The sequence below is a fragment of the Ruditapes philippinarum genome, unplaced genomic scaffold (genome assembly GCF_026571515.1).
Source record: "Ruditapes philippinarum isolate M1 unplaced genomic scaffold, ASM2657151v2 ctg1110_1_1_1_1, whole genome shotgun sequence".
Lineage (NCBI taxonomy): Eukaryota > Metazoa > Mollusca > Bivalvia > Venerida > Veneridae > Ruditapes > Ruditapes philippinarum.
The window spans coordinates 311,937-328,018 of record NW_026853054.1 but is presented as its reverse complement, the minus strand read 5'-3'; the positions used below and the strand labels follow the sequence as shown (position 1 = coordinate 328,018).

General features: G+C 32.4%; 1 protein-coding gene across 1 annotated transcript; it reads left to right on the top strand.

The window, feature by feature from the left end:
- The first annotated feature begins 6,426 nt into the window (after nucleotides 1–6,426).
- On the top strand, nucleotides 6,427–15,389 carry LOC132732660 (polypeptide N-acetylgalactosaminyltransferase 5-like). The gene is made up of 10 exons (XM_060719135.1): nucleotides 6,427–6,440; nucleotides 7,576–7,742; nucleotides 8,133–8,297; nucleotides 9,114–9,333; nucleotides 9,891–10,008; nucleotides 10,561–10,740; nucleotides 11,386–11,517; nucleotides 13,287–13,376; nucleotides 14,421–14,558; nucleotides 15,189–15,389. The coding sequence occupies exons 1-10, from the start codon at nucleotides 6,427–6,429 to the stop codon at nucleotides 15,315–15,317; spliced, it is 1,353 nt and encodes a 450-aa protein (XP_060575118.1). The 3' UTR covers nucleotides 15,318–15,389.
- Nucleotides 15,390–16,082: the final 693 nt, after the last annotated feature.

Here is a 16,082-nt window from a genome sequence, read left to right as displayed (position 1 = left end):
TTTTGATGAAAGGTTATGTCGACCCCGTTTTTTGTGTGAAACAACTATTGCTTGCAAAATATCTAAAACTATAGATGTGACTAGTATTATATTACATCTTATTTCACCTATTCCTAGGAATTCTAGACGGTGATAAACTCAGACTTGTTCATATTTCATATCCTAGATTAACTTTTGTACAGCGTCCACCGGAAAACATCGAAAACGAAAGTAAAAAGGTGACGTCGAGTTCACCCGAGGTAATTTTTCAACTTATATTTCCATCATAACTTATATACATCATAACTTAATCGATTTTTCCAAACTAAACAATTTTTGGAAGCTGAATAAATCTGGTTTTAGACAAGTAGTTGCTTTTTTCTGCAAATTAAATACTTTTTGTTAATTTGGCGATAAATTGTAGCGTATTTGTTGGCTTTTGCAAACGGTGTTGAAATTTACCACGAAATCAAGCCCAAAACGCATTTTCAGTATCAAAATCAGACTTTAATACAGAATGTAGTCTTCCAACTACTTGCATTTGAGTGGTCACCCATCAACTCGAGCTGCTTTTAGCAAAATATGCGAACAACACTCTTGCCATGTGTACAAAGTGTCGCACGGTTTTGTATGGGGTGTAGATGGAAAACTGTTAGCGAGTGTACCGGGTGTAATAGGTAAACGAATGCTATTTTCTGCAAAAAAAAAAAAAAAAAAAACGGGTAAAAAACGCACTAGCATGCACGTATACTGTTCAGACACTGGAAAATAGCCAAACCTAGATTTTTTGGCGTTTGATATTTTCTTCCAGCAAGGTGTTATTGAGCCTCGGAAATAGGAAAAAAGTCACAAGGGGCAAGATAAGAGGCTCATAAAAGTGAACTCACGTCTCACCCTCAGTGATGATAATTGCAAAAGATCGATTGTTGCATTAAGGAAACTGTTTCAACAATTGTTTGGAGATTCTTACCCGGGCAAAGTTTTACTCTTTTGTAAGTAAAAAAACATCTGATAATTGTATGAGCGGTTCATAAAGAGATTCAAACGCATTTAGCTATTAACATAGTCTTGCATCATTAGAAATCAAATCCTTTACTTTTTCAACTATTGTTGGCAAAATTGCAGTTTTCGGACGGCGTGGATGAGGTGCATCTTTTACTGAATCGACACCACTTTTAAATTTCTTACACCACCGTGTAACAGATGAAAAAGAAAGTTAATTGTTCCCATAAACATGACATATTAAATATGTCTTTCGCCTGTATATCAAGAAAACAGCGTTTTTCTTTGATCAGTGAAAGGAGGTCCTTTCCCAACTATTTAAGCTTAAGTATACACATGTAGATAGCGTTTAGCGAGCACTGTGAAAGCTAGACTGACCTGATTCACATATGTATTGTATCAATTGAGAGCTTACACAACCAACTATGCGATACACATACATAGTTCGTGCAAAACGTGATTAAACGCGAGATAATGGTCTAGTTGCATGCATATTTGAACACACCTCTTACTGTAGTATACAACATTTACGTAACAAAGATATTTAATGCCATCCAAATGGTCCTTTGAAATGACTATTGTTAATATATTAAATTTCAGGCAGGGCAATTACAACACGTGACAAGTTGGAGCAGATGATAGGAAAACAATTCAGTGAATGGTTACCGATTACAACGAATTAACCAGATGGTCTCCCTTTAGAAACTTTGATCCTCTCGTCGTTTGTTTCAAGTATATTGTTTTTATCAAAACTCTGCTAACAGGTATATACGATATACAATACAGACATATAATACAATATTATGATGAGTAGCAGGCTTTGGATTATGTCAAAATGTAAATGTAATTTATTATGTATCAAGTATTTGCATGTACTGTGTAATGCACACTCAGGTGTTTTTTTTTGCATTCCATGTTATTGAAATTTTATGCATTACATTGGTGAAATAAACTGTCTGCATTACTTATTTAGTAGACTGAATTATGGATTACACGTAAACTTACTGTAATGTTCTCTTATGTTTATAAGAATGAATATAACGGGGTTCGCAAAACAAATGCACCAGCAGCATCTACAGACAATCAGATAACTTTTTAATTTATAAAAAATCTTGAGTTTTGCAGTTTACAGTTTTCAATAATATGGAGTGTATCATCAGCATGTACATCATCTGCGTCATAAAATTTCTTTCGATTGACTTGATGTATTACATTTTACATTTTTGTTAACTGTAATGTTTTATTTTGTGCATTTAGATATGAGGTTAAAAGTAACAGAAGTCATTAACAGAAATGACTTGACAAGTATATTATATTCCAATCCCTGTATAAAACATGAGTTTTATCAGTTACTAAATACACTTACTACACTTAAATAAATTCATATTTATTATTTTCATATGAATTTAATACACAAGAAAGGTAGCCAATGGTTAAGATCGACGTCTACAAATCACTTGTCCCTGTACCACTGTGGGTTCGAGTCGCATCAGGTACTTAACAATCTTTTTATGTGAGGAAGCTATCGTCGTCCTTCATCAGCATAGCTGGAGAGTCGAAATATGACCGTTACAGTGTCGGTTTGACAAATAAATAAACAAACAAGTTATGTTACAAAACCAATGTGTATAAGACATAATCACAATCGAATTATATACAATACGCAGTACAATATAAATTTTGCCTACGTTGGTTTTTATTTATTTGGTACATGTATATAGTTATATAACGCAATAAACCAAAAACTTTGAATAAAAAAAGTAACGAAATGAAAATACAAATGTTAAGTCCATAAACAAAATATAGTCGCCTATTATAATTTAAATATTTATTTAAATTACTTTCAAAACAAAATAAAAGAGGTCACAAATTCACTGATAAACGAGTAAATGAGTGACCCTTTTTATCTACGAAATGGTTAGATGCTATTTGATATACCTTATATAATATCCATCTTGAAGCACAAAATTGATACCTGTGAAAACTGAAATGAAAAAAATAATCAATGTTGATCCATGTAAATCAGCACAAAAAAATTCTTGAAACAATAGCGAATATATTGACCATCACCAGATATTAACAAAATATATTGAAATACAATGAATATTCAATACACAAAAAAGCTAATATTTGCATGCAAATAGTACAATCAGTGTCAAAACAATAAACTAAAAATAAAAAATAACAATGGTATATATGATTTTTCTCATGTATAACAATCACTACATAAAGTATTACAAGCAATACAATATTTTACATTCTACATGTAAAAAATAAGTAGATTAAATTGGTGCTTCTAAGACACCATAGTTATCGGTATGCAATTTTATTATATAATATGGTCATATTCAATTTCACGGGAAAAGTGAAGTTAAGTTTTGCATTAAATTTGACCTGTATGTCAAAATGTCATTCATTACGTCGCGGTTAAAATTATTGACCAAATACAATAAAAGAATCGCGATCTTGGACCCGTGACTATACTAGATCAGATTACACCAGGCATGCTCATGTTAATGTGAAAACCAGGGTCTAATAATAACCACTTAAAATATCTGTTCTGTCAGTCTGATAAATATTTAACATAATTACTATGGGAAGTAAAGAACAACAACTGACCACCCTCCTTCAAAAAAAAAAAAGAATAAAAAGGAAACAACAACCCATAAAAAAGAAAAAAGTACAAAACACACAAAAACAACAAAAACAAAGACATAAAGACACAAATTAGCACTTACACTGTCTAGTTTCAAGAAAAAAAACAGGAGAATGACAAAACTGTTCTCTTTTGTAGACAAGCGTTTTTCAAATGGAATACAACCCAAAGAGTCTATGATTAGTTGTTCCAAAAAGCCTTTCACATTCTTGTATACATCCACTGACCTTGTCTTTCTTTGTCTTTTTTTTCAATTACACTTTAAGCTTCTTTTTCAGCATCTTCTATAGCTTTATCTTTTTCTTTTTATCGATCATTTTTTGTGCTTGTTCTGATTTCATTCTTTCAACTTCTTTTAGCTCTGTTTTTTTCATTTTTTCTTCTAATAATTCTTCGTATCTCTGCCTTTCAATTTGTAACTGATCAAGACGGTCTTTTTCAAGTTTGTTGTAATGACTCTCTAGGTCTTTTTTTCTGCTGTTCTAGTGCTTCCTGTTGCGCCTTTTGATGCTCCTTTAACAATTTATCTATGCCCTCCTGGTTTCGTCTTTGCTCGTCTGAAAAAATCACTTGAACTCATATATATCATTGTAAAATGCTAGTTAATTAATAAAAAAAATCTCTTTTAAAAGATAAAGGTATAATAAAAGATTAATAGATCTTTAGAACTTTGGTTTTTCGGGGCTAATCAATATCATATTTACAGAACTTGTTAACAGATCGCTCTACATTTTTACATTTTGTGTTCATAGTTGAAGTGTTAAATGAAATCTTGGATATATTACATCTCAGAACATGGCAATTTGAAACAAGACAACTTATGACATGTAATACAGATTCTGCAGAAAATCTAAACCAAATTAAATCAAATGGTAAATGTGCTGTGTGGCATCAGAATTGGAGAGAAAAGGTTGACTCGAAAAACACATTTTGTCTTATATGTCTATTTCAGCAAAGGTATAAACTGTGGGTATAAATCTGTTGCATTCGAAGGTCATACAATGTTCCTCTGTAGTTAAGTTTATTTTTTCTTATTAAAAGCAAATAAGTTGCGCCATTGGCTACGTGATTGGTCAGCTAGAAAAAATTAGGCCAGTATTCTCCAGAACATGAGGCCAAAAGCCACCGAACCGGAAGTGTGAATGTCCCTTTTTAAGAAGACGCCCTCTGACTAAAGATCACGACAGTAGTCCTATACACGATAGAAGGACAATTATTCAAGATATGATGATCTGCATAGAAAACTTATCAAGCCGATCCGGACGTCACCAGACGTCAAAAACAACTAGTAAATGAAGTACGTGAATGTTTACGTACATGCGGTATTCTTTCATACATATTGATTAGTTCCGAAACACAAAAGTTCTAAGGTTTTGCGAATATCAAATATCAACCTTTCTTCGGAATCATTGTTTCTCTGAATCAAATGCACATATGATATAATGAACAAACAAGAAATAATGTATGTCGCGATTCTAAAAAAATCAAATGGGTGATCTAAATATTTTAAGAAACATGAAATATCACTCGAACACCTATGTTTTGTGTATAAACTAGTAGGAAACGTAATAAATAAGCATTGTTTTTCCGTTCTCATTACTTTATACATGTATATAGCTAAATTTTCTGAATTTCATATCACATAATTTATTATTCATGGAAACGATCTCCCTTGACAGGATTATTTTAATCATCAAATAAACTGTTTAATAGCATTATTCTCATCATCTGCGGTATGTCAGCACCAACATTTCAAAATAATTCCCCGTAAAACCAAGAGTTTTTCATGAAAAATATAATTTTATATTCTATCTTCTTTAGTTCTTCAGGGATTTGCATTAAACTTCAAGTAGTTGTGCCATATCTTTACACAAAACATATACTTACGATAAGGTTCTTAACTACATATATCTTCAATCACCCGCCTTCAACTTAATATTATTAGTAATATTTAAACTCACTCTATATGTCATTTTAACTCTTATAGCATAAAATCGGGTAATTTTCCGTCTTTTGCCCAAGTTTTAACGAGACCAAAGCCATGCGTTAACAGAGTCACGCGCTCTTGTTTTAGCCCTGTACATTGTAACACCGGAATTCGGGGTCAAACGCACTTTGGGGCCCGACTCCAGTGTGCGGTAAACTTCGTAGCGCACTTTGGGGCCAAACGCACTTCGGGGTCAAAATCGAAAAATTGACCCCAAAGTGCGTAAATATGCTACATATCAACGCACTTTGGGTTCCAGATTTCTATAGTTGTCATATGAGTTCTGTTAAAATTCCGAGTACTGACTTATTTTCGATCTGCGACATTGAAATACTTGAGGTGGAGTTCAAGATGTCGTTCGATATCCATATACATCACTATGCAAATTTACTAAGTGCCATATAAGTAGGCATTTGTTAGCGTGGCTTAGTCTACTATGTAGACAATATGGCGGTTTCTTTCGTAATACTCGATGTTTTGTGACAAAAGTGTGGCAGAAAAAAAAACTCGAGTTTCAACAAGCCACAACATTTAATACAATTTCGACATAAAATCTCGCAACTTCGATATTTTATAAACTGACAGTTAAGTTTCTTGCGACTTTAAAAAGAACGCTACCGGCCACCATAAATGTACTTCAATTGTAAATGTACTTCTACAAATAAAAGATGTTAAAAAAATCCTGTTCTGTCAGCCATTTACTTGATAACCTTTGGTGCCATATTTAAAACCATTTAAGATATGATGTGGATGTTATAAAATGCAGATAATTTCATCTATATGCATTTCATTTTCTGTTAAAATGACTTGTTACAGGTAAGATAGAAATAAAATTCATCATAACAAAGTTGAGTCCTTTTCACAATTTTCTATATTCCTAAATATTTGTGCCACATGATATCACTAATGAAAAATCATTAAAACTTTAGAAAAAAGTTTGTAAAACAGTTTATATCTTCTACAATTAAGGGCTACAAAGTTGTTTAACGTTTCTCCTGTTTTTTTTTAAGTAAAAACGTAAAAATTCCTTTGTAATAAGGTTGTATTTATCTCTCCTATTTAGGAGAACCATAGTCCCAAGTACAGCTCTTAATTAGAAGTAAAAAAAGTCATCTTTAGTTTTTTAACAGTTCTAGAAGTAAGTCCTTATTATGCTTTTAAAATCTTTATTACGAGTTTAACAGATTACCAGCGGTTTTGTACGTACCAAACACGTTTTTGCCAACGCACGCTTTTAATTTATTTATTTGACTTATTCTATTTTAAATAGATAAGGTAATGTGATGGACTGCAAGAAAATATATATATTAAAGTTGAGCAGCCAACAATCCTGACACTAGTAAGACTGTACATATTTGCAAGCCTTGTCTTAACCTGGTAAAATTGTAAAATGCACTGATCTGAGATTGAATTTTAATTGTATCTTTCTAGAATAAACTTCTCGTTGTGTTTCATTCTTCTCATGCTGATGTTTTAGGTCGAAATCCGGGTTGCTAAATGAAAAATTGATCCAAATGTGTTTTATCACCAAGGGGCTCTTTGGCAAGTTCGTCAATATATAAATACCAACTGAGACGACTTCAATTTCAACCAATTATTTTATATATCACAGCAAATTCTTTCCTATCTGATAGATAGCTAGTCCCTAGATCACTTACATAACGTTAATATTGATATAAAACCAGCTGCTTAACATAAATTTAAATATTACAACATTTATTAGTAGTGTTGTGACATTTAAGGGTAGGGGAAAATGGTGAGAAATTTAACGTCATCATTGTGACATTAAACGGCAAAATATTTTGAGACATTTTGCGGCGGTTGCGACATTTAGCGGCAATAATGCTACATTTAGCGGCAAGTGCGACATTTAGCGTCTTCGCGACATATAACGGCGTCACAAACTGTAACAGACGCACATTTAATCAATCACCAAAATATTACATTATAGATGCAAGGACCTGAGGTATCCGGAAGTTATACCGGAAATAGGCGTTGTGATACCCTTCAAGGACGAACATTTGAGCGTTCTGCTACGTACCGTATACAGTATTCTTTACAACACACCGACACATATAGTCAAAGAAATTGTCCTAGTGGACGATGGGTCGGAAAACAGTAAGTCTAACAGTTATTATGAAGAATAATTGTTTTGTTCCGTTAGACTCTGAAAAGAGTTTGTTTTAAACATTTTTATCAGTTCGATTGTGAAGAAATATTGCTGCTTATCTGAAGCAATATCGAGTCCTTACATGGTAATGATGTTCCTCATGAAGACGGTATAATAACACATGTGTGTGACGTCGACTGCACAATTTATATGTTCTGTTTTGTAATAAATTGCTCGGGCACATTGCGCGTTCAAACACCGAACTTTGCAACACGATTAAAGAATATTACCTTAATATGATATCACGACATTGATGCATTTTGATTTTTGTTGAGCCTTAGTAATCTCAATATCTAAACTGAAAGATTTTAAATTATTCCTTTTAAATTATTCCACAGGCGAGCTTAAATCTACTCTTGACATATACCTGGAAAATATGGAAAAGATACGAGTCATCAGGCTGCGGAAATCTGTTGGTTTGATGATGGCGCGTCAGGCAGGGATAAACAGTATTGGCGCCGAATATTTCGTGTGTTTAGACTGTCATATGGAAGTTTTACCGGGTAGGATGTTTTTCATAAAATTTATATTTTATATTCTTTGTAAGTTACGATTATACAGTGATATATCAGTGATTGTACAATTTGGGTGAGTAATTTGATAAAATATTTGATTATCATCGATTGCTTCTTTTAAATCTGAATTTTATAGAACCCAATAAGATGTGTTTACATTTGAATGTATGTCTGTTAAATTTATTGATTGATAATACTAACTATAACTATAGATACATATTGTTCATTAGAAAAACACACACAAAGACGTATTGTTTCTTTAAAGCCGCATGCCTCCAAGATCAAGAAAATCAAATTGGAGTAAAAACGTCCTAAGATTTCAAGAAATTCTATGTTAAAAGATTCAAGATTCATTTAATAATTTACATGTTACGTGCGATTAATGACTGGTTTTACAGTATTTTATTCATATTACTATTGCATAACTAACGCATTCAGACGTATTTTTTTGCATATTTTGAACTCTTTTTGGTAATTTTGTGTATTGTAAGTGCCGTTTGTAATGTGTAAATTACAATCTTTGTTCACTTCACAATATTTTCAAAATTTTCATGAAAAATTAGCATTAATCTGGAGGCATGCTGCTTTGATCATATAGTAAAGAGCATTTCATGTAATCTCGAGAAGATTAAAAAATAAAACAACAAAAAACAAGTTTATAATTCTGTATTCTCATTATATTTTGATGTTGATTTTTTATTTTTATAAATAACGGTTAATTGAATCTATTAGCAACAAACTTTACCTTTATGTTACCCAAAAATGTAGGCCAGAAAAAAATGAGAGGCATGATTTTTTTCTCAGGGTGGATAGAACCGTTGCTAAGTCGTCTGCTTGAGGAGCCGAAAGCCCTCCTGTGTTCCAATGTCGGATCCATTGATCGTCGTACATTCAAACTACATCATGCTGAACTTCGACAAATACGATACTTTTTCCCGTTCCTTATATTTAACCTGGATGCCGCCGCCGGAAAATATAAACAATCTTTCGTCGAATCTAGAACCAATGATACAGAGCCATTCCCGTAAGTAATCAATCAATCAATCAATCAATCAATCAATCCATCGATAGATCAACCGATAGATCAATCGATAGATCAATCAATCAATCCCTCCATCCATCCATCCATCCATCAATTAATCAATCAAATTGATCACTCACTCACTCAATCAATCAATCAATCAATCAACAAACCAATTAATCAATCAATGATTTGTATATAGATGTTACAATTTCAGCTCATGATCCAAATATGATATGGGTTTTCTAGTTAAATCACGTCTATTCTTTTGTTGATACACTGGAGAAAAAAGAAGCTTTTGTAAAACTGCAGTTTTCATATTTTGGCCGAATTAAATCTAAGGCCATTATATTTTTTGTATAAATATATAAACAAATTTTCCTTTATCCTTTTTTCTTCTAAATATAGTCCACTTCTTAAAGATTTAAATACAATGTAGTTAAACACAGAATAGATAAAATGGAATCCTTAAAAAGAAAGCTCAATACGACGCAATTGAAAAGTTCTACATGTATATAGGTTCTGTTTGATTGATTTCTTCTGAGTCTTTGGTTTTTCAGGTTTGGGATCATTCAAGGTATGATGGTTGTGATGAGGAAGTCTTGGTTCATGCAGCTGGGCGGGTTCGATCCTGGGATGAAGATATGGGGTAGTGAGCAGATAGAACTGTCCATTAAGGTGTTAAGAAACCTTTTTGGTTATGCAAGACATTTATCATTGTGGCGCGGAAGTTATATTTAATTATATTGTACAGTTAAAGAATAACAGCTTAAGCCCGTGCTAGAGGGAACGGGGTGAGGGGGTGGGGATTTGCATCTACGCAAATATTCAACACCAAATTCACAAAAAGTAAACACTTTCGCATGTACTAAGAAACATTAAGTGTATTCGCAAAATTAAAAAAAAAAATACTGCGCATCTTTGCAAGTTTAAGGCAAATTCGCCGATAATCAACACATTCGTACATGTACATCTAAGAAACATTTAGTACTTTTGCAAATACATAAATAAACTGGCCTTAATATTACTAATTTTTGCAAATATAAGATAAATTCAACAATATTCAACACTTTCCTACATACCAAGCAACTTTGCAAATATTAAGCAGTTTCTGAAACATAGTTACATGTATGTTCTGTTCTTCTCAACAATATACGAGATTTAAAATAAAGTAAAAATAGCGTACATCCTGAATAGTATTAATCTATTTAATTGTTGTTTTTGTTTCAGGTATGGACGTGTGGTGGGCGTGTCGAGATGATCCCATGCTCCTTTGTTGCACACATGTATCGACGCAATGTTTGGAGAATGAGAAACGAAGGCGTGGTTAATATTTTGAGGGTGGCGGACGTATGGCTAGACGACCATAAAAACAAGATTCAAGAATATTATTTCAACAGAAGAAAACAGGTTTCCTCCTTACCGTAACTCTTCATGATATTTAGTTTACATATACATAAATGTATAACTATACATAAAGGTTTACAACAACATATCAACACAATATACACAAAAGTGGGGCCAAAAGTTTTGCAACATTTTCTAGGGGCCTTCCCCTCATGATATTTCATGCTTTGCCTTTCATGGTATACAGTGTAACATTTATTTCCTTAGACGAAATGAAATATCTACAGGTATTATTACATTTAAAGAATACATAATTGCGGAACGTCCTTATTTTGCCTGAGATAACGTACACATGGCACCTTAGATTTTTCTCCACCAACAAAGCTGGAATGTCGCCATATGACCTAGACTGTGTTGGTGCGACTTAAAGTCTAATAACAATAATAATAACAACAACAACAACAACAACAACAACAACAACAACAACAATAATAATAATAATAATTAATAATAATAATAATTATTAGCAACTTCTACATTTTAGGTTAGCAATGAATTAGATTAACAAGACTATATTTTGTTTTCTTTGACAACAGCAGTAAAAGTTGCAAAGCATTTTTACTTATATTAATTTAAGGTACGTTTGGTAAAGTATAAGTATATAGATCTAATATATAGTTTTTAGGATTTTATAATATTTTTTTTCAGTTTGACATTGGTGACGTATCAGATCGGATTAGAATTCGGAAAGAAAATAAATGCAAACCGTTTGAATTTTATCTGGAGAAGATTCGAGAGTTTGCCGATTTCGAGTTTACCGAAATTCGACAGAACGGAGCTGTAAGTGATTAATAAATCTGTCTTTGCATTCTTCCTAGTTGTAATAACACAAACTGCTGTCCTACTGTTGTGCGAATTCGTTAGGCGGATTTGTTACCTCCCTTTGCATGTATTTTGATAGGAAGCTCTTGGAACTTAACAAGACTGCGTCTAATATATAAGGCGGCATTCAAACTCCATTCACTTTAGAAGAAGAAAGAAGTATATATGAAAATTTATTCAATACATAGACATTAACTACAATTTATCTTTAATTGTTAAACAGATCAAATTGGTATTAAAACAGTCATTTAAAGTGCACGTATCAATAATTTAGATAGAGGACAATTGTGAAACGGTTTTTTCTTATGAGGCTTCTGATGGGAAGAAAACATCAATATTTTAAAACTCACCAAGGAAGATAAAGAGATCAAATATATAAGAAGTGACCTGTCATATTAAAAAAAAATGATATGAGCCGCGTCACGACAAAACCAACATAATGCGTTTGCGACCAGCATGGATCCAGACCAGCCTGCGCATCCGCACAGTCTGATCAGGATCCATGCTGTTCGCTTACAAACTCTATTATAAGTAGAGAAACTGATAGCGAACATCATGGATCCTGGTCAGACTGCGCGGATGCGCAGGCTTGTCTGGGTCCATGCTGGTCGCAAACCCACTATGTTGGTTTTGTCGTGACGCGGCTCATATGTATTTAACATTTTCTTTAGAAGAGACATGTACATGAAGACATAGACTATCAAAATATTTATCAGGGGAGACAACTGTTATAAAAATGATAATACTAATATTAAAGCGTAACTGGGGAGACGCCGCAGTGTGAATGTATATTCGTTGACATTAAAGGCCCATTATGCCCATTAAAGACTTACTATGCCATAGAAATTCTTTTTATTTTTATTTCTCAAAAGCTTTTTATTTTTTAGGAACTGTTATATTTTTCTAAAAAGTTTCTCACTGGCCTATTACCCGGCCATCTTTTTCTTCTGTTGTGATTTGCACAATTAGAACAGTTAAAGTGATTTAATATTTTGCATGGAAGTCAAAGTACTTCTTTGTATACATTTTTCTACTTTTATGACAAATAATTTCACATGAAGTACTACTGTCTTTATGTGATACGCAACTAGCATTCTCTAAAATCACAATTTAAACGTAATTCGTGTTTGCCCTTTATAAAGAGGGTAAAATATTTTCGTTTCTGTGGTATATTGTACATTTAAAGCATGCACGTTTTTTTTTATCTAGGGAAACAATTGTCTTTAAGCTTGAGAAGCTTTTGATCGGAGAGACAAACGCTAAATAACCGTTACTTTGATACATTATTTTATACCTGCATTCATAACTATATATAATTCTTGAGAATCTAAATGTTTATCTTTATCATTTGAAATAAATGTTTATCTTTTGAATTGAATATTTTTCATTTGAAATAAATGTTTATCTTTTGAATCAAATGTTCATCTTTTGATTAAATGTTTATCTTTTAAATTAAATGTTTATCTTTTGAATAAAATGTTTATCTTTTGAAATTAATGATCTTAATAATCTTTGATTTAAATGTTTATTTTTTTAATTAAATGTTTATCTTTTGATTTAAATGTTTATATTTTGAATTTTAAATGTTTATCTTTTAAATTAAATGTTTATCTTTTGAGTTAAATATATGATTATCAAATATTTATCTTTTGAATAAAATGTTTAAATGTTTATCTTTTGAATTAAATGTTTATCTTTTGATTAAATGTTTATCTTTTGAATTTCAGATCAAGAATCTTGGAACAGAAATGTGCCTAGATCCTCTACCTTCTAGAAAAGGTCCAATACAATACTGGTGTCATGGTGATGAAATTCAGGTTAAATATATATTAAATATTAAATATAGGTTAAATATTATATATGTAAATGCTTCAATACGAATTATTCTGCATTACAAGTCATAATTATACAAAATTTTGTGATGGCTTCTATAGAATGTTTGTTTCATTTGATATGAAAGAAGTTCCCATATACATGCACCATGCATTTCCTTATTTATATACATGCATTTCCCTTGTTAATATGAGACATGACGGATGCCATGTCTGTAATCGTTCATTGACATTATTTCATTTGTTTAGGCCTACATTTGATGAAATTATAAGATTTTAAAATGAAATAACTAAAAAGGATATCTGTATTAAAATAAGTGTATTAAACTTTAAACGATTATGTCAGGAACAATATCCCTTTTCATAATTCAAGGGAGGCAACTCTTATCATACTTTGCAAATTTCTATCATTTCTCCCTCCCTTTCATTGAAAGAAGATATTGGGCACAGTCTCAAAAAGTGAAGACTAACGGTTTGGACCTCATATAAGTAGTTATTTATTTGTTTGCGATTATGCTTACAGGAAAAATCGCATGTAAATGACGTCATGCGATAAGTTGGCATGTTGAAAACCCAGTGTCTTTAAAGCCGATACAAAGTTGTTTTCCTTTAGTTGTAATCCTGAAAATTTTTGTTTCCACTTAAATTACCGATTGTTTTAAATTTTACCTTACAGTGAAATAAATATTATCTGTTTTAACTTTGCCTCGACCAATTATATTTGCAAACATAAGTATAAGGGAAGCGCGGTGACCTAGTGGTCAAGGTGTCTGCCTCTAAACCAAAGGATCATGGGTGTGAGCCCTACTCGGGTAATGGCCATGATACTTCCAAAGGCACCAGATCTGGTTAGATCCTAGAAGCGAATTACAAAGTTATTGTTGTTTTTACCCAACGCAGAAGGCACATGCGCGAAATGCTACATCCGTTTCTATGAAAATATTGCATTGTAAAAAGGTCTATTAGGTTTATAATTTGCAAGAGCTTAAATAAATGTTTAAACATAAGTATTTTGTGCATTAATTGTAGTACAGTGAATTAACAGAATTAGGCAAGTTACGATTCCAGCAACACTGCATGTTACCACTGGGACCAAACTCCACTACACTGAGATTTTGTACCACTGACATTCATAATGAAACCGAGGCTAAATGGGACTACACCGAGGTAATTTAAAATACATTTAATATGTCAAATACATTATGTTCCTACAATTTCCTCATGCATTTCTTTGGTTGGGTTTTATGTCGTACCAATCCAGAAGAAGTCCTTTCCCGGTTTAAGTGGCGGAGGTTGATCTCGGGCGCCCATCCGTGCATTATCTAAGGCACGAACACGCACCTGAGTAGAACTAGCGACGATCCATAATCTACCTAGATATTTTCCTCACACGAAAGAATCCTTACAAGTCTGTAGTGCAATTGTCAGCAGACCTTTCATTATACTGAAAGTTTTCATTAAAACATTTTGCATTGCTTTTGAAGAAATGTAATTTATCTATGCGTAGTAATTTTTACATTTTGTAATAGTGCAGCATGATACAAACATATCTAGCATCAGCTCGATAGACGTTTGTGGACTGACAATGTTACTGTCATATATGCGCAGGATTTTCCAACCTTGATGCTAAGATCTTCTTTTTCAGACCAACTAATTATATTAATAGATGGTGCGAATTCGGCCCGCGTCTCATTTTAACGCGAGATTGATGATAGTGAAACTTTATTATAGCATGCAACAATTACGTCCATCCAAGAGGTCGTCTGAAATTATTATCGCTTATATTTTGCATTTAAGGCGGGGCAATTAAAGCACGTGGCAAGTGGGCGATGTTTAACGGCAGCAGACGACAAGAAAACAATTCAGCTTTCACCATGTGTAAATGGTAACCGGAAACAAGAGTGGTCCTGGTATGTGATGAAATGAGATTGGTTTTTTTTTGTTACCAGAAGAACTAAATCCATCTTCTATAGGAGTATATTTTGGACTGCGAACAGAACTTTTAAAATATGTATTGAATGGAGGACGTTAAACTGGGCGTTTTTAAATCATAAACTCGTGTGCTTAATTAAGTCAGTAATTGCATATATGTTGTATTATATAAATTCATATGTGTCGCAAAATCATCTCATAAAAGTTTCATTTTGAAGGTTTATAATATTAAGTTAATTTGTATGTATATCAAATAAATACTTGTAATTTCGAATAAGCTATGAAGTGTTATAGTTTTTGAAATATTATTTATATAAATAAATCACTGGATTACCAGCCATTCTTTGCGAATTTCTGTCACAGGAAGTAAATGCTCTTCTTTTGTTAGAGGCTATTCATTAGAGATTAAATTCAAGTTGACCTTGACCTTAATTTGCCCGAGAGTTTTTATCCAATTATTGTTATAACTTTTATCATTTATTTGTAGATTTGATTTATACTTGAAAGAAAGATCACTTATAATAACTTATAATAAGATGGTAAATAATTGAAATACAAGTTAAATGTTGCTGAAGAAAGACTAAAATTTTACCCATTGCTGAATTGACTAATGCATATCTACTAGCCGCCGCGTGCATGCGACGTCTAATAAACTCGGCTTTTAAATGACCTTGACCATCAATGGCAAATATTGAATTTAGCTTAGAGTGATTTGTTATTTATTTACGGATTTGACTTATACCTCAATAAAAGAACCCT

What these genes read in the sequence shown, in the direction of transcription:
- LOC132732660 (XM_060719135.1), top strand. An exon ending in TCATATGGAAGTTTTACCGG is followed by an intron (nt 8,298 to 9,113) that starts GTAGGATGTTTT and finishes TTTTTTTCTCAG; the next exon opens with GGTGGATAGAACCGTTGCTA. An exon ending in AGATAGAACTGTCCATTAAG is followed by an intron (nt 10,009 to 10,560) that starts GTGTTAAGAAAC and finishes TTTTTGTTTCAG; the next exon opens with GTATGGACGTGTGGTGGGCG.